Source organism: Bos indicus, chromosome 5 (assembly GCF_029378745.1).
Source record: "Bos indicus isolate NIAB-ARS_2022 breed Sahiwal x Tharparkar chromosome 5, NIAB-ARS_B.indTharparkar_mat_pri_1.0, whole genome shotgun sequence".
In the NCBI taxonomy this organism is placed as follows: domain Eukaryota; kingdom Metazoa; phylum Chordata; class Mammalia; order Artiodactyla; family Bovidae; genus Bos; species Bos indicus.
This window is the reverse complement of record NC_091764.1, coordinates 77473417-77493269: the sequence shown is the minus strand read 5'-3', so window position 1 is coordinate 77493269 and position 19853 is coordinate 77473417. Positions and strand designations below refer to the sequence as shown.

General features: G+C 41.5%; 1 protein-coding gene across 1 annotated transcript in view; it reads left to right on the top strand.

Moving 5' to 3' along the window:
• The first annotated feature begins 2058 nt into the window (after positions 1-2058).
• FGD4 (FYVE, RhoGEF and PH domain containing 4) overlaps positions 2059-19853 on the top strand; it is a 229996-nt gene continuing 212201 nt past the window's right edge. Inside the window, exon 1 of the mRNA XM_070789818.1 lies at positions 2059-2663. Within this exon, the coding sequence (XP_070645919.1) occupies positions 2387-2663 (277 nt within the window). The 5' untranslated portion in view covers positions 2059-2386. The remainder of the gene's footprint in view (positions 2664-19853) is intronic.

Here is a 19853-nt window from a genome sequence, read left to right as displayed (position 1 = left end):
TTTTGTTCTATTCTAGCCTATAATAACTTGAGATCAAATAAAGTTCTGTTGACCTATTTATTTAATGTTGCAAAAATATAGTCATCAAATGCAAAGTGCTTTAGAAATGGTTTCTATCAGAAAATAATAAGCATCATACCATTTAGAGGAAATGTCAGATGATGTACGAATGCCTGAAAATACGACATCCACTGTTGTGAACTAACATTATCTTAAGTAATGTGAACAACTTGAGCCAAAAAATAGAAATATGTATAATGTAAACAAGTTAAAATATCCAAATGAGGACGCATTAAACTACTGCCTTACATATGTCTGATAAGATATCTTTTTGCCCCATATAGGTATGTTTACTGCGGTTCTCCACAGAAAGAGTAAGCACCAATACTGAATAGTAGCAGGGAGGCAGTTAGGGGGAAATTTTTCGTCAGTAGCCAGTTCTCTAAAAGAGAAGACTACCATCATCTTCTCACTTAAAAATAGGTCGCTCTGAAGCAGGTTGCTGCTGCTGCTGCTGCTGCTGCTAAGTCGCTTCAGTCGTGTCCGACTCTGTGGGACCCATAGACGGCAGCCCACCAGGCTCCCCCATCCCTGGGATTCTCCAGGCAAGAATACTGGAGTGGGTTGCCATTTCCTTCTCCAATGCATGAAAGTGAAAAGTGAAAGTGAAGTCGCTCAGTCGTGTCCGACTCTTAGCCACCCCATGGACTGCAGCCTACCAGGCTCCTCCATCCATGGGATTTTCCAGGCAAGAGTAGGTTGCTAGTATGGTATTATTGATTGCAACACCACCTTTTTTTTTTTGCTCCCACCCCACATTGCCTTTTTATTGAACCAAATAAATTATGTTAAAAAACCTGCATTTAAGTTATAGTTAACTTATGCATACAGAAGTAAAACCTCTTTCATTATTTATATTTGAAAGCACTTGTTTAAATCACTTCTGACATCATGTAGTGTAGTAGATAACACAATTACAGAGAAAGAGTAACAATAGTTACAATACAGTGATACAGGGATAATAAATCCAAAGGGAGCAAAAGCTCCTTTTAACAAGGTCAGAATGGATGCATTAAAAACTATGCATGTAGTTTCTTCTAAAGGGTACATTTATTGGAGTAATGGCCAAGGAGACTAAGACAGTTGAACTGCCTCCTAAAGGCTTCTTGAGGAGGACTGGGTTATGGGACATACTTCAGGGAGATGGAAGAGATGTTACCTGGGTGAAGGTCCATCTGAAAAAAATGTGGGGTGACTTTCAAGGTGGGAGTGATGGCTGGGGAATTCTTTCTGCTTCAGCTAGGATACGTGGAACGCTGCTCTTTCACCTCCTGTCTCTGTGGTTAGGTAACTCAGCCTCTTCACTTTAATGAATTCTAAAATGCACGTAAGCAAACCAATGGAAAAAAAATTCAATTTACTATTTGGCTGACGCTTCTAAAAAATGACTTGACAAATTAAAGGATTCTGAAGAGCATTACTAACGAAGCTCCAAAAGTGTTTGTGGTGATGGAGGGGCTGATACTCTTCAGGAAACCTGCGGATCTTCAGCGCCACCTTTTCTTTTACTTTCACGCACCTTTTCACCTTTCTCTGTCTCTATGCTCCCGGCAAGATTTTTTGGTTGAGTGAGATAAGGCCAGACTTTGGGGCAGAGCCTCAGGTAAGTATTCTAGCTCTGCAGTACCAAGTGACCCAGTGTAAGTTCCGCATCTTGGTTTCCTTATCTGAAATACTTACCTCACTGGGTAGCTCTACAACATAAGTAAGATCATTATCAAGGGCTCAGTAGCGTCTTGAGACACACGTGTGACCCTTGTCTTACGCGTCTGCGAGGATGGCAGGCGCTGTACCGAGTTCAGAGTAGCTGTTATGATCTCCTCTTTCCTCCGGAGCCCAGTGCGTGTGCCCCACTGGTGAGCACGGCTGACCTTCGGAACACTCCAGGTTTGCGTCGGCAGGTGAGCGCCCCCTTGGCTCCAGTCGGCCAGTGGCGGGGGAGGGGAGAAAGAAGCTGGAGGGGGCGGGGGAGAGGGGCGGAGCTGCCCGGGACGCTCCCGGCGGCACAGCGCGTCCTGGGCTACTGCCCGGGAGAGACGAGGAGGAGGCAGCAGCAGTGGCGCCCACAGGCCGAGCTGTCGGCGCTCTTGGGGGTCTGCCGGTGATTGATCCAGAGAGGAGTGGGTGGCGGTAGCCAGAACCCGCCGCTCTAGCGGCGGCGTCAGGTGAGAACGCTAGCCGCAGACTCGGGCGTGGCGGCTGCCGCACAGGGAGTCGGAGCCAAACTCGCGGCGCGGCCTTGCACGTCCTGGGAGGAAGGGACGCGGAGACACTTGCAGACGACTCGAAGCAGAAGTTACCCCTGTCCAGTCGCACGGAGCCTGTCATGCAAGCGACGCCCCCCTGGGTCAGGTCGCCCCTCAGGTGCCCGCCGAGCTCGCGCTCGCGGCTGGATGAGGGCGGGAGCGGGCGCCGAGCCGCAAATGAAAGCGGCCAGATGAGGGGCGAGGGCGACTACAACTTCAGGCGGGTGGCGATTCGGCGGAAGTCCAACCACTCCTACCTGCCGTTCGGGACCCCGCGGCCCTGGAGTCGGCCGTCGTCGCACCTGGCTTGGGCCGAGTCGGCCACGTCCAGGGGCCAGGCCTCGGCAGACGCCCCAGGTAAGCGTGTCGGGAGGTAATGGTGGGCGGGGGCGTTGTCGCAGGTGAGGGACCGCCTTTGCCTGGCAGGTGCGTCGGGTCCGCAGCAGCCTTGGGCGCTGGCGCCGAGACCTTCCCGGGGGCCCGCGCCCGTCAGCCCAGCCACTTAGCTAATTGTCACCCTTCCCCCAAAAGTCCTACGCGGGAGCGCGCCTGGCGCCGATCTACCTGTCCTGGAGGTCACTTACTAGGGAATTCCGGAAGTAAAGGATAACTTAAAAATAAAAAGTTTGGTTAGGAATTAATAAGACCTGTTTTCTACATACTGAGGTTTAAGTTTTTTCTCTAAATTGCTTCGGGCAGACCTTGTGAAGGATTAATACAATGAATGCGGCAGGCTAGATCCACCCTGGTCTGGCGGACTCGTGTTTGAGTGACTTCGGACGAGCAATCCCGAATGCTCCAGTTTTCCCTTTTGAAAAAGACGCTGGAGTGTGGAAAACTGCTCATCTCTCAGAAGGAAACATATTCTTACTATCAAGAAATAGAATTTTATTGTGTTTTTGTGTTGTTAAATTAAGATGATCAGTAATGCGGTATTTTGAATTCTGAATTCTCATTGATTGTTAGTCTTGGAAGAAATCCTCAGACTGACCTATTCCAGCCCACAGTTTTTCTCCTTTTTTCTTTAAAGGCATTCTGTTCTCCCTAGGCAGGCTTGAAAGCTATGTAGGGCACACCAGGGATTTTTCTCTTGAATTGCCAAACTTTTTTTTAAAGTCCCTGCCCCCCGTTTTGCGCTCTTATTGTGCAAAAACCAGAGATGGCTTGTATATAGACCAGTTATGAGGCAGAAACCTTATTTGAATGGCGGAAATAACAATTCTTTTATTCACTTACACTCATTTTATTCTTATTAAGCAAAGCTGTTATGATGGTTTAAATGTGAAATATCGGAACTTAAAAATTTTTCTCTGTCCTTGTGCTGAAGCTGTAGTATTCACAGGGCAAAAAAACATGATGGATGATGACTTACAAATTTATAGCTACATTAGATAAGGGAAGAAATAATGATGTGAGAAAATATATAAGTGAAAGTTGCTCAGTCGTATCCGACTCTTTGCGACCCCATGGATTATACATATGCAGTCCATGGAATTCTCCAGGCTGCAATACTGCAGTGGGTAGCCTTTCCTTTCTCCAGGGGATCGGTAATTGAATCACAGTGCTTTAGCTCTCAATTTCCTTATCTTCAAAGTGAAGACTGGTGAAATAATCTCTAAAATCTCTTCCAGATTTAGATGTGAGTCACTCTAAAATGAATAGAAGAGGATTTTCTTCCATTTTAAGTGAAAGTTCATTACTTTGTTTTGGAGTTACTTATTTATCAGTTTTTAAATTGTTTGAGCTACTTGATTTCTTAATCATCAGCAGTTTTCAATTTGAGGGTAAAGGGATCCAGTTTCTTTACATCATTATTACTTAAAATTACTGTTTCTTAAAATCACATGCTTAGTTTCAAACTCTGAGTCCCTGAACAGAAGATGAATTTCTCTCCTAGAAGTAGGAATGAGCCGTCTGTAAACCATTTCTACAAGGCAGCTGTGCCTTTAGAAGAGTCCTTTCTTCTTTTCTATTCTCTTTTTTCCTTAGGAGAAAATCCAGAACATTTTTTTTTTAATTGAGGGGGAGAACCTGCAATAACTTTTCTAGATCTGTTAGGCTGTCTCAGTATTGTTTAAAAGAACTCAAAAGTTTTTGTTGCCATTATTTTCAAGGTTGAAAATTAGTCACTGTATGGAATAATTGTTTGTCTTTACCATAGTGTAATCTGTAGTATCTGTTGGAGAGTGATCTAATATTTTGCAAAATAGTCTGAAACTATTCAGTTTGGTGAGATGAAAACATTTTAGAAATTGCTTCCTTTTTTGAGTCTTATCTGCCTCCCTATTAAGTTTTATCTGTTATCATTATATAAGTAAGATCCTCCCCTCATCAAAAAGTAAACCATGTTTAAATTTCCAAGAAATGCCAATTTACTCTGTAGTACCTAGAAAAATATTTATAAATGAAAACTACAACATTTAGACCCATTGCATATGTAGTAGATGTTACTCATAATTGAAATGTTACTTTCTCTGTTGAAGAAGGAACAAAAACTGAAAGGTCAAGAATGTAGAGAATTCAGTTTAATGATGTTATGTTATATTCTATGAATGTGAAAGCCATTATTTTTGGAGTTCTCTGTTTTTTCTAAAAAAGAAAAAGACAGAAGACAAGGTAATTAAATTAAGACATAGGCTTTGGGGTCATATAGCACCCAATTTCAAGTCCTTATACTGCCAGTTGTATGAATTGAATCAAGTTTTTTAATTTCTCAGTTTCTTCATCTGGACAGTGGAGATAACAGAACTTTATAAGATTGTGGGAAGGATAAAGTAAGCTTATATTGATGAATGTCTGACACAAAACAAGCAATACAGCACATAACAAGGAGTCATTATCCATCTGTTTTCCAAAAAGTCTGGCGCTGGGACTGGCACTGTAATTATTTCTTGAATGAATGAAAATCCTTCTCCTGTGATATTCATACTATTTATTGAGTGCATTTTCTGTACTAAGAACTGTGGTTTGTGATACCACAGTTAAGTATGTGTAAGTATGTATGTGTGCGAATATATTTCACAACAATTTTAGTAGACAGGGAGTATTATGCTCATTTTCCAGCTGAAGAAATTAAAGCCCAGAAAGTTTTACTTAGCTTGCTTGCAACTTAAACTAGTACTTGTTTAGCTAGTTTCAAATTCAGGTGTGCCTGGCATTAAAGGCAGCGCTCTTACCACACTTCACATAAAGCATGTAATTCCATTATGGTAAAAATATATATTTAACGGTATATTTTATATACACAGCAGAATGAACATTTTCTTATTTTGTGTGTGTGCATGTGTTTTGGTTTTGGTCCAGCTTTTTTTCAGTTTTCCCTTTTTTCTTTTCCATAGTCTGAATATCCAAAGCCCTTGGGGTTGAGAGAGAGTTTATCTATTGAATATCATTGAAGGTAGCTTATCTCCTCAGTTATTCCTTAGTTTTATGAGAATCTTGAAGAATCTTTATTGAAGATGATTTTCTGTAGAAAATATATTTGCTTCTACTTCCAACCATGGCCACTTTGATTAGCCAAGCATTTCTCCGAAATTTAGCTCAAGTTTGCTGAGGGAAGATCAACTTTGTTGTCATGAATTTTTCCACTTAGGTTTGGTGTAGGTTTACAGACTTCTCTTGGATGGAAGGCAGATTTTTCCTGAAAGTGAAAGTGGCTCAGTCTTGTCTGACTCTTTGCGACCCCATGGACTATCGTGGCCAGAATAATGGAGTACGTAGCCTGTTCCCTTCTCCAGGGGATCTTCCCAACCCAGGGATTGAAGCCAGGCCTCCTGCATTGTGGGCAGATTCTTTATCAGCTGAGGCACCAGGGAAGCCCAAGAATACTGGAGTGGGTAGCCCATCCCTCCTCCAGGGGATCTTCCGGACTCCAGAATTGAACCAGGGTCTCCTGCATTGCAGGCGGATTCTTTACCAGCTGAGCTATCAGGGAAGTCCTAGGCCATTCTTCTTTCCAAGGTGTAACTCCTTCAATGTGGGTTCCAGGTTCAGTCCCTTTTGAGTTTCACAAGCTCAAGACCCATGTCCTGTCCTGCCAGAGCAGAAGTTTCTGGGCTCTAGGTTCTACCACCTAGGTTTAGGCTTATTGTTTTTTTTTTTTTTTTTCTTTTTTACTCTTGTCCTTAGGAATTTCCTTTGTTTTCTTATGATTTCAGCAATGCATTTAAAAGTGTATCTGTTGTAATTTATTCAGCATCTGGGTCCTTTGTGGTCAAGGGCTTTCCACACTATTTGATGTGCAGACTTCCTATAAGTAGATTTCCTTTTTCCAGTTCTCACCCTTGTTAGGATGGAAGGCAGATTTTTCCTGAAAGTGAAAGTGGTTCAGTTGTGTCTGACTCTTTGCAACCCCATGGACTATAGAGTCCATGGATTTCTCCAGGCCAGAATACTGGAGTGGGTAGCCTGTTTCCTTCTCCAGGGCATCTTCCCAACCCAGGGGTCTTTTTTCAACACATAATCCAATATCCTGTGCACTTTTTGAGGACTAATTTTACGTTTGTTGTAGAAGAGGGGATGAAGATTCAGGTTATAGCAGTAGGAGTAACTGTAGGTTTCTCAGGTGGCTCAGCAGTAAAGAATCTGCCTTCAATGCAGGAGACACAGGTTCCATCCCTGGGTCAGACAGGTCCCCTGGCGAAGGAAATTGCAACCCACTCCAGTATTCTTGCCTTGGAAAATCCCATGGACAGAAGAGCCTGGCAGGAGTCCATGGCATCACAAAAGAGTTGGACATGACTTAGGGACTAAACAAAACAGTAAGAGTAATTGTTTTTATTGAATGCTGGTTGTGAACCAGGACTGTTTGTGTTTTACTTATTCTTATGACAGCACTGCAAGATAGATGGTATTATCATTTTAGAGGAAAGGAAAAACCAAGTTTCAGTGCTCTACAACAAGTCTAATCTTCTAAAGAGAATTTGAACCAGGTCTCTCTGATTCCAGGACTCACATGCTTATAATACTAGTTCTTAAGGTTTCTCAGGGCTTTGGAGGCAAAGTGCCGTGCAAGTACTGTGTTTCACATATGTTAGGGTTAGTGTTGTTTGTAGCAATAATGAATACATATTATATTTGAAACAATGATCTAGGCAAACTATCTAAAGGTTTATAATAAAGTGGTGATGGTGATCTTATCAGTTATTCTTAGAAGCTGCTTAAGATTGACTTTGAAATAAGAAAAGTCCTTCAGAGGAACGGGAACCAGGAAGAGTTTTCTTATTTCTTGGAAGGTCAAGAGCAGTTTAAAGAGTAGTCAGTCGTCTTTCAGTGAGTAGCCACGTAAACTTGTGAACCTAGGAATGTTGAGAGAGTTTTAATTCATAGTTACATTTTTGCTTGCATTCCTTTCCTCTACTGAGAAAAACTTAGGGTCATGGATCCAACTGGTAACAGAGAAGACAACTTGAACCTATTGGGGTAGGAATTAGAGATTGGCTCAAGGCCATTACTTCTGTGCTTCTTGGGCATGTGGATTCGGTCTTAGTATAGTTAGGGTTTTATAGGCATGCTTTGCTTTATTGTATTTCAAAAATACTGTGTATTTTTTCTTTTTTTTTCCCCCACAAACTGAAGGTTTGTGGCAACCCTGGGTCAAGCAAGTCTTTTGGCACTTTTTCCCCTACAGCATTGCTCACTTTGTGTCTCTGTGTCACATTTTGATAATTTTTGTGATATTTCAAACATTTTCATTATTATTATATTTGTTATGGTGATTTGTGAACAGTGATATATTTGATATTACTGTTGTAATTGTTGTGGGGCACCATGAACCTCATCCGTAAAGACTATAAATGCATGTGTTCTAACTGCTTCACCAACTGGGCTTTCCCCTGTCTCTGTCCCTCTCCATGGGCCTCCCTATTTCCTGACACACAATACTGAAATTTGGCCATTTAATAACCCTAGTAGCCTCTAAGCATTCAAGTGAAAGGAAGAGTCACATGCCTCTCACTTTAAATCAAAAGCTAGATATAATTAGTGAGGAAAGCATGTTGAAAGCCAAGACAGGCTGAAAGACAGGCCCTTGTGCCAGTTTTGAACGCAAAAGGAAACTTCTTGAAATCAAGTGAGTCTTATTTCTGTGAATACCCATGGTAAGAAAGCAAAGCAATCTTACTGCTGATATGGAGAAAGTTGTAATGGTCTGAATAGAAGTTCAAGCCAGTCCCAACAATGCCTTAAGCCAAAGCCTAATCCAGAGCAAGGCCCTAACTCTCCTTAATTCTGTTAAGGCCAAGAGAGGTGAGGAAACTGTACAAGAAAAGTTGAAAGCAAGCAGAGGTTGGTTCATGATGTTTAAGAAAAGAAGTCATCTTCATAACATAAAAGTACAAGGTGAAATAGCAAGGATGACATAGAAACTGCAGCAACTTTTCCAGAAGATCTATCTCAGATAATTAATGAGGGTGGCTACACTAAACAACAGATTGTCAATGTGGGTGAAACAGCCTTCACTGGAGGGAGATGCTAAGACTCTCATAGCTAGAGAGAAGTCAGTGCCTGGCTTTGAATTTTCGAAGCACAGGCTGACCCTCTTGCTAGGGGCTAATCCAACTGGTTACTTGAAGTTGAAGCCATTGCTCATTTACCATTCTGAAAATCCTATGACTCTTTAGAATTATACTATATCCACTCAGTCTGGGCTTTAGAAATAGAACAACAAAGCCTGGATGACAGAACATCCATTTACAACAATGATTTACCGAATATTTTAAGCCCTACTTCTCAGAAAAAAAGATTCCTTTCAAAATATTACTGCTCATTGACAGTGCACCTGGTCACTCAAGAGCTCTGCTGGAGATGTTTATGTTGTTTTCATGCCTGCTAACACAGCATCCATTCTGCAGTCCATGGATCAAGGAGTCATTATTTCTTCTTCTTGTTCCTAAAATTAGTTAATTAATTTGGCTACACCTTGCAGCTTGTGGGATCTTAGTTTCCTGACCAGGGATTGAATCCATGCCCTCAGCAGTGAAAGTACCTAGTCCTCACCAGTGGACTACCAGGGAATTCCTATTTGCTTCTTTTTAAATCTCTTTTCTTGCTCTTGATTTTCGTACTTCACTGGATCTACAAGTTTATTCCTTTGACTAGCTCATTTTTGTCCTTTCTCTCTTCCAGCATTCCCATTTTCTCTTTCCCATTATTTCCTGCCTCCTCTATTCTTTGGTGGTGTCATCCACCCCCTGGGCTTCTTTTTCTTAATCTGTGTTGTTGCTATTTAATCACTAAGTCTTGTCTGACTCTTTTGCGACCCCGTGGACTGTAGCCCACCAGGCTCCTCTGTCCATGGGATTCTCCAGGCAAGAATACTAGAGTGGGTTGCCATTTCCTTCTCCAGGGCATCTTCCTGACCCAGGGATGGAACCCACATCTCCTGCTTGGCAGGCTGATTCTTTACCACTGAACCACCCCGGCTGGATAAATGTAAATGTCCTGAGGGCACCAAACTTCAACTCCTTTTTCTGCTGCAGTCTAGCCCCCTCCTCCTGACTTTCTTAGAGGTATTATTAACCTGGCTTTACCAGGCTTCAAAGTTTATTTTAAATCTACTCTTTCCTCTTATCTACTTGCCACCCAGTCAGCCACCAGTTGTTATTGAGTCTCCATGTCATGATGATGGCCTTTGTCTTATTTCAGGCTGCTTCTCTCACCAACTATCCATTTTACATTAGTGCCCCCAGCCCCCAATTAATTTTTTTTAATCTGGGTGTTGGTCATATTCTTCACATAGTCAAAAACTTTCTATGGCTCCTAACTGTCTGTTATTGATGTTTATAATGGAATACTCTATATTCAAAACTGATCACTTTAGTGACTGGTTGGTTAAACCTTTACCAGTAACCTTTTAGTGTAGGGGATGGACCTTTTGAAATTCATGCAAGTGTTTAATCTTATTTGAACTATTAAACCCGGAATAGTCATGCATTAGGCACACACTTTAGGAGTTGTGAATGTGAGTGTTTTCAGGAATAAATTTGTCATTGTAGAGTACCATCTAGAATTAACCTGTCCTTGGAATGCAAGTTAATAGTGAGTGGAATTAGCACCAGCAAGTACTCTGAGAGCCCATGATCAATTTTATATCATTGCCTCACTTATGCAGGAATAGAGTGCACAGAAACCCAATCGCTGTGCCAGTCTCACACACATACCCGTTCACTGAAATTAAGCTGTCAACTTCACCATCTGCAGTATCTGCAGACACCAGGGAGCTGCTTCCATTCTGGGGACTGCACTGAGTCCCAGTGAAGCCTTGTTGCAGAGAAGTATCCAGCCTGCTCTGCAAGGCTGGGTTGTTCTCTGGGGCCTCTGGCAGGATTTTGTGTTAGGCCAAGTGTTAATAGTAGCCTTTAAAAGTTCTATGACTGTACCATATATTATTTTATTTTTAAAACGTAATGTTAATGAGCACATTTAGGAGGCCAAAAAGTCAGGATGTAGAACCACATAAATTATATGATACCTCAACTGAAGAATACTGCGGGGTTATTACCTATAATTTCAAGTGCAGTGTTGTATGTGTGGGAGGTTCTCAAGTTATGGACAAATTTAATTAAAATTAATTACTAACAGCCATTTGTAGAAAATTACAGCTTTTAAACAGAGTCATCTTTACTTCCTCTGTAGAAAATTGACTAATGAAATATTTTTTTCCCCTAAAACATGCTATCTTAATGCTGTCAGATCGATGATGTACCAGTATTGATAAGTGGTGTTGGGAATCCAGAGATTTGGGAATAAGACAAATGCCTTGACCTACACAAATTCCTAGACAAGTTTCCTAGACAAATTTCCATCCTAGAAGGGAGGAAATGATATATAATAAACAGCAGGGCATAAGGTCATGTGAGGGTAAGAGCAGAGATCAGAGTGGTCACATTACCGAGGAAGGCGCATGTCTGACTGTGTTGCGTCCACACTGTGTGGAAGCCTACACATCTGACATGTGCCTTTGAAGTCACCTGTGAGCCCGTGTGCTGGCTCATGCTGATTGGAACACCTTCCTGCTGACACAAGCTGGAAATCCATAGCAAGTTGGAAAAACAAATCCACCCACAGGTTTCCATTCAGACCCATAAGCCAATTAACGTATTAGTATTTCTGTGTTCTCTTTTCAGATCCATATATCCTGCATTAGAAATTTTGCCTCTTAAGATCCCACTAAAGCTGGATCTTTTGGCTCTCCAAGAAGTATTTCAGTGTTTACTCTGGACAGCCAGTTGTGTTGGGGCCTAGAAATCAAGGTGAGAAGAAGACACTATAGTGGTTTAAAAGACTGTGGGCTCTGGAGTTAAATTGACTGGGTTTGGATTCTTCTCTAGTAATTAACTGGGTGATTTGGAATTCTTTTTGACTCAGTTTCCTAATCTATAAAATGGTAGTAACGTATATTACCTACATCATGGAGTCGTTAGAAGAATAAAATGGTTTTTAAAGGGCTTAGAACAGTGCTCGGGAAATGTTCAAATAATAACTTCTTTGGTATTTTTGTTGGGATTAACACAAATCTACCCTCAGTCTGGGTTTCTTTTTGCATTTTACGTGTATCTGATCTAGCACTGTCTCCCTGGATGTGATGGGTTGTTTACACTTGTACCTATAGAGTACAAGTTACTGCCCAAAATGTAAGTAAGCTCTTCTAGGCACATATCTTCCCACCCTCTTTATCCACTGCCTGCTTAGCCCTCTGCTCCCCTTTGTTCTTATTCAGTTGCTAAGTCCGGTCCACCTCTTTGCGACCCCATGAAGTGAAACACGCCAGGCTTCCCTTTCCTTCACCCTCTCCCGGAGTTTGCTCAAACTCGTGTCCATTAAGTCTATGATGCTATCCAACCATCTCATCCTCTGCCACCTCTTCTCTACTTACCCTCAATCTTTCCAACATTAAGGTCTTTTCCAGTGAGTCAGCTCTTCGCATCAGGTGGCCAAAGTATTGGAGCTTCAGCTTCAGCATCAGTCTTTCCAGTGAATGTTCAAGGTTGAATTCCTTTAAGATTGACTGGTTCGATCTCCTTGCTGTCCAAGTGATTCTCAAGAGTCTTCTCCAGCACCACAGTTTGAAAGCATCAATTCTTTGGCACTCAGCCTTCTTTATTGTCCATCTCTCACATCTGTGCATGACTACTGGAAAAACCATAGCTTTGACTGTATGGACCTTTGTCGGTGAAGTGATGTCTCTGTTTTTTAATATGGTGTCTAGGTTTGTCATAGCTTTTCTTCCAGGGAGCAAGCATCTTAATTTCATAGCTGCAGTCACCATCTGCAGTGATTTTGGAGCCCAAAAAAATAAAGTCTCTGTTTCCATTTTTTCCCTTCTATTTGTCATGAAGTGACATGATGCTGGATGCCATGATCTTCGTTTTTTAAATGTTGGGTTTTAAATCAGCCTTTTCACTCTCCTTTTTCACTTTCATCAAGAGGTTCTTTAATTCCTCTTCGCTTTCTGCCATAAGGATGGTGTCATCTGCCTATCTGAGATTATTGATATTTCTCCTGGCAATCTTGATTCCAGCTTGTGCTTCATTCAGCCTGGCATTTTGCATAATGTACTCTGCATATAAGTTAAACAAGCAGGGTGACAGTATACAGCCTTGATGTACTCCTTTCGCTATTTGGAACCAGTCCATTGTTCCATGTCCAGTTCTAACTGTTGCTTATTGACCTGCATACAGATTTCTCAGTAGGCAGGTAAGGTGGTCTGGTATTCCCATCTCTTGAAGAATTTTCCACAGCTTGTTGTGATCCACACAGTCAAAGGCTTTAGCGTAGTCTATGAAGCAGAAGTAAATGTTTTTCTGTAGCTCTCTTGCTTTTTCTGTTATCCAATGGATATCGGCAATTTGATATCTGCCTTTTTAAAATCCTTTTTAAAAGCTTTTCTAAATCCAGTTTGAACATCTGGAGTTTCTCGGTTCACATACTGTTGAAGCCTATCTTGGAGAATTTTGAGCATTATTTTGCTAGCGTGTGAAGTGAGTGCAGTTGTATGGTAGTTTGAACATTCTTTGGCATTGCCTTTCTTTGGGATTGGAATGAAAACTGACTTTTTCCGGTCCTGTGGCCACTGCTGAGTTTTCCAAGTGGCAGAATAGAAGGACATGCTCTCGTCTTCTCCTGTGAGAACTCCAAAATTGCAACTAACCATTGAATAACCATTGACAGGGGAATGTTGGATCCCACCAAAAAAACATACCCCACATCCAAGGGCAAAGGAGAAGTCCCAACAAGACAGTAGGAGGGCCGAAATCACGTTTAGAATCAAACCTCATGCCTGACAGAGATGCTCTGAGGGCTCAAACAAAACCTTGTGCACACCAGGACCCAGGGGCCCCACAAGAGACTGAGCCAGACCTGCCTTTGAGTGTTTGAGTGTCTCCTGCTGAGGTGCAGGTCAGCACTGGCCTGTGACAGGGATGGTGCTCTCACTGCAACAGACCTGGGAGGCACGGCATGTGAGTCCCACCATAGAGCCACTGAGCAGACAACCCACAGACTGGCAGTTATACCAGAGAAGTTCCTGCACTGTTGTGAAAGTTTTAGGGCCCACAAGAGATTTCCCAACCTGGTGATCTGGCAAAGGGACTGAGAACCTCCAGAGAATTTGACTTTGAAGGCCAGTGGGATTTGATTACAGGACTGGGGAAACAGACTCTTGGAGATCAGAAACAAAACCTTGTGTGCATCAGGACCCAGAAGAAAGGAGCAGTAACCCCACAAGAGACTAAGACAGACTTGCCTGTGAGTGTCCAGGAGTCTCCAATATAGGCATGGGTTGACATTGGCCTGCCGTGGGTTCAAGGGCACTGAATACAACAGCCCTGACATAAGTCCTTTTGAAGGAAGTTGCCATTACCTCTGCCATACTGAGGCCAAACTACAGGGAGAGAACACAGTCCCACCATCAACAGAAGATTGGATTAAAGATTTATTGAGCATGGCCCCAGGGCTTCCCTAGTGGCTCAGACAGTAAAGAGTCTGCCTGCAATGAGGGAGACTGGGTTGGAGATCTCCACTCCAGTATTCTTGCCTGGAAAATCCCATGGATAGAGGAATCTGGCAGGGTACACACCATGGGGTTGCAAAGAGCCCATCGGAGTAAGACCCAGATTTCCCCTTTTCCTGAGTATTTTTCTTCTACTCTCCTAGAAAAAAAATCCTTCTGAATTCATTCCTGCCGGCCACCTCAACTTCTTGACTAAATTTCTCCTTGTATTCCCTGTGCCTGCCCCACCAGTCCCTAAATTGAGCCATTCATTGCCATTGCTCCTCAAAGTCCACTCAAGGGCTCAGTAAATATTGGGTCAACAGAAGAACCCAAAGCAGCACATCATATCTTGGTTCAGCATATGAATTTTCTGACAATGCTGACAGAATACGGAATTGATTTCATCTGATGGATGTGGATTCCCTATGAAAATATTCAAAGAGAGGCAAGACGCCTTGGTGCCTGTAGCGTAGAAAGAATGTCAGATGTAACCTTTTCTGACCAGTAATCCCAGCTTGCATACTAAAATGTTCTGTCAGTGATCTTAGCTGTCCTTCTGCATCTACACCATTCATGTACTCTTTTATCAAGAATATGTACTGATTTTGTGCAGGAGTGTATCATTAGGAAAGGCATGGGAATAGTATACTTTGTTCTCTTTGAGGTTTCATGGACTAGATGTCCCTTTTAGTGTAACAGTTCTGATTATTCCTGGCATCCTTTCTGATACTGTGATATGTCTTGGCACAAGAGTTTGTGCTGGAGTTTGTAGGCCCTGGGTTGCTCCTCCACTAAAAGGCCTCAGGATGCTTTGTTACATTGTCAATAGTTTCATTACCTTACATTTGTCATTTCCAGTTCCTGGTGTCCTCTCCTTAAGCAGCCTTTTTTGTCTTTGCTTGTTATTTCTCACTATTAGGGAGCTAAGATTAAACTTCAGCTCTTAACCACTGTACTTTCCTACCTCCATAAATTTCTTATTGCCAGTTTTTTAATATCTCTAAATATAAGAATACTAATTTTTGATCTTTAGTAATGGGAAAGACACTGTTTCTGATATTTTTATCCAGTTTATCCAGAGTCTTAAAAAGGGCAACTCTGGTCAACTATAGCAAATGAGGAAGGGGAAAAAAAGACATATCAAGGAAAAGGAGAAACAGTCTTAGAAACAATTCTGAAGATGGAAACAAAGCATGGCTTTCTGGTCTTTGCTGTGCAACCAGACCTCTTGGGAATACTTGCCTAATTCAGGCTACATCTCATTAGCAAGGTGATGGTTATATACTGAACTTTGAAATTATGTAAATAGTGTTAATTTTCAGGAATCCTGTTAAATTTGAGGTGTTCTGCAAAAAAAGAGGCAAAACTGCATTTCTTCTCTTTTACCCCATTTAAAAAGGCTATAATGAGTGGCTGTATAATAGAAACTATAGAATAATATAGAGTGTATATCTTAACATAATACATATCAATACAGTATACATATACAGGTGTATGTATGTAGTATTAATATATCAATACCATGATCCTGTTGGTATGTGTTGGCAAACCACTTTAGTTTTTTTAATTAAGAAAATTATGCATAGCTCTTTCTCTCTTTAAACATCTTGGTATAATAAAAACTTGGATGTGAGTAGTTATACTGAGAGAGGCTGTCTCCCATAGAAGAACTAGGGAACTGACTAGGGTGCTAATTAGAGGCCCTTATTGTCCTTTTACAGAAAGCAGTAAACTCAGGCCACTGGTTATGAAAACTGTGAAAAGAAGGGAAGAGAAGGATTCAGGAGGAAGCAGGGAGGAAACTGCCAATGATGGCAGTCATTGTTCTAAAGTCAGCGTGGTGCCCAGTATAAGCTCATTTTCATGGAGAATTAATGCCCATTTCTGAGTTTTGGCACTGAATGACTGACTTGTATAGTTTTGTTAACCTGGGAGATTTGCCTTAACCACATTGTGGGCATTGGGGAGGTAGAAAAAAGAAATAGAAAATTAAAAGATATTCACATAACCCCCACCTTCAGTGGCAGCAGTCATCAAACCATGTCTGAAGGCCTCTGATGAGCCAACTGGCAGGGATGGGGCCAGTGCTTCTCTTCCTCATGGTCTTGATGGTGGTTCATTTCTGTAAACGTCCATCTATAACTGATGCACTAAATGACATATTTCAGAACAGTCATTCCTGTATGACTTTTGTTAATTGTTCATTTCGGCATAAATTCCTGGGTCACTGCAATTTATATTTTTTCATCTGGAAAAGGGATTTTTACTCTCACTCCTTAGTTTGGATCTCAAAGCTAGTTCCTTACAGTTAGTTCCTTCAAATGCTATAGTGTTTCATTCAGAAAATAAACTTTTTTATGGACATTGAGAAAAGTTTAGTAGTTTATGTCTGCTTATTTTCCTTTATTCAGAAACTGCCACTCTCAGAATAGGTTAAAAAAGAATAATTTTCCTTTATTAATTTTTTCTTTTAATATTTTCATTTTGTTCTTGTGTTAAATACACAACTTTTTATTGTAGACTTAAAAGTCTCGACTAACAGGAAATTTTAGTCAGTTGAAATCTTACTTTCAGTGTTTAAAATGTATTGAATTCATCTACTTCACATTTTTACTTAAATACACCTTCACATTGGGGCTATTCCCTGGTCACCATATTTAAAATTGGAAGGCCCACTCCTCTACTCCTTTCAGTTCAGTTGCTCAATTGTGTCTGACTCTTTGCGACCCCATAAATCTCAGCATGCCAGGCTTCCCTGTCTATCAGCAACTGCTGGAGCTTGTTCAAACTCATGCCCATTGAGTCGGTGATGCCATCCAACCATGTCATCCTCTGTCATCCCCTTCTCCTCCTGCCTTCAATCTTTCCCAGCATCAGGGTCTTTTCCAATGAGTCAATTCTTCTCATCAGGTGTCCAAAGTATTGGAATTTCAACTTCAGCACCAGTCCTTCTGATGAATATTCAGGACTGATTTCCTTTAGGATTGACTGGTTTGATCTCCTTGCAGTCCAAGGGACTCTTAAGAGTCTTCTCCAGTACCACAGTTCGAAAGCATCAGTTCTTCGGTGCTCAGCTTTTTTTATAGTCCACCCCTCACATCCAAACATGACTACTGGAAAAACCAAGCTTTGACTAGATGGATGTTTGTTGGCAAAGTAATGTCTCTGCTTTTGAATATGCTGTCTAGGTTGGTCATAGCCTTTCTTCCAAGGAGCAAGCATCTTTTAGTTTATGGCTGCAGTCAGCATCTGCAGTGATTTTGGAGCCCAAGAAAATAAAGTCTGTCACTGTTTGCATTGTTTCCCCATCTATTTGCCATGAAGTAATGGGACCAGAAGCCATGATCTTCATTTTTTGAATGTTGAGTTTTAAGCCAGCTTTTTCACTCTCCTCTATCGGGGCTGTTTAGTTCCTCTTCACGTTCTGCCATAAAGGTGGTGTCATCTGCATATCTGAGGTTATTGATATCTCTCCCGGCAATCTTGATTCCAACTTCTGTTCATCCAGTCTGGCATTTCGCATGATGTACTCTGAATATAAGTTAAATATTTAGTGTGACAATATACAGCCTTGATGTACTCTTTCCCAATTTGGAACCAGTCCATTGTTCCATGTCTGATTCTATTACTTCTTCACCTACATACAGATTTTCAGAAGGCAGATAAAGTAGTCTGGTATTCCAATTTCTTAAAGAATTTTTCAGTTTGTTGTGATCCACACAGTCAAAGGCTTTGGTGTAGGCAGTGAAGCAGAAGTAGATGTTCTTCTGGAATTCTCTTGTTTTTTCTATGATCCACTGGATATTGGCAATTTGATCTCTGGTTTCTCTGCCTTTTCTAAACCAGCTTGAACATCTGGAGGTTCTCAGTTCACATACTGTTGAAGCCTAGCTTGGAGAATTTTGAGCATTACTTTGCTAATGTGTGAGATGAATGTAATTGTGTGGTAGTTTGAACATTCTTTAGCATTGCCTTTCTTTCTTCCCTGGTGGCTCAGACGGTAAAGCATCTGCCTGCAATGCAGGAGATCTGGGTTCGATTCCTGGGTCGGGAAGATCCCCTGGAGAAGGAAATGGCAATCCACTTCAGCACATTTGCCTGGAAAATCCCATGGACGGAGGAGCCTGATAGGCTACAGTCCATGGGGTCACAAAGAGTCAGACACGACTGAGCGAGTTCACTTCTTTGGAATTGAAATGAAAACTGGCCTTTTCCAGTCCTGTGGCCATTGCTGAGTTTTCCAAATTTGCTGGCATATTGAGTGCAGCACTTTCACAGCATCATCTTTTAGGATTTGATATAGCTCAACTGGAATTCCATCACCTCCACTAACTTTGTTTGTAGTGATGCTTCCCAAGGCACACTTGACTTTGCATTTCAGGATGTCTGGCTCTAGGTGCATGATCACACCATCGTGATTATCTAGGTCATTTATCTTTTTTTGTATAGTTGTTCTGTGTATTCTTGCCACCTCTTCTTAATATCTTCTGCTTCTTAGATCCATACCATTTCTGTCCTTTATTGTGCCCATTTTGCATGAAATGTTCCCTTGGTATCTCTGATTTTCTTGAAGAGATCTCTAGTCTTTTCCATTCTATTGTTTTTGTTTATTTCTTTGCATTGAGCTCTGAGGAAGGCTTTCTTATCTCTTCTTGCTATTCTTTGGAACTCTACCTTCAGATGGGTTAATCTTTCCTTTTCTCCTTGCCTTTCACTTTTCTTCTTTTCTTGGCTATTTGTAAGGCCTCCTCAGACAACCATTTTGCCTTTTTGCATTTCTTTTTCTTGAGGATGGTTTTGATCACTGCCTTCTGTACAATCTACGAACATCCATCCATAGTTCTTCAGGCACTCTGTCTATCATCAGATCTAATCCCTTGAATCTATTTCTCACTTCCACTGTATGATCGTAAGGGATTTGATTTAGGTCACACTTGAATGGTCTCCTGGTTTTCCCTACTTTCTTCAATTTAAGTCTGAATTTTTCAATAAGGAATTCATGATCTGAACCACAATCAGCTCCCGGTCTTATTTTTGCTCACTGAATAGAGCTTCTCCATCTTTGGCTGCAAAAATATAATCAGTCTGATTTCCATATTGACCATCTGGTGATGTCCATGTGTTGAGTCATCTCTTGTGTTGTTGGAAGAGGATGTTTGCTATGACCAGTGTGTTTTCTTAGAAAAATTCTATTAGCCTTTGCTCTGCTTCATTTTGTACTCCAAGGTCAAACTTGCCTCTTACTCGAGCTATGTCTTGACTTCCCACTTTTACATTCCAGTCCCCTCTGATGAAAAGGACATCTTTTTTGGTGTTAGTTCTAGAAAGTCTTGTAGGTCATCATAGAACTGTTCAACTTTAGGTTCTTCGGCATTAGTGGTTGGGGCATACATAGACTTCGATTGCTGTGATGTTGAATGGTTTGCCTTGGAAACAAATAGAGATCATTCTGTTGTTTTTGCTACTGCAGTCAAGTACTGCATTTCATACTCTTTGGTTGACTATAAGAACTACTCCATTTCTTCTAAGGGATTCTTGTCCAAGTAGTAGATCAT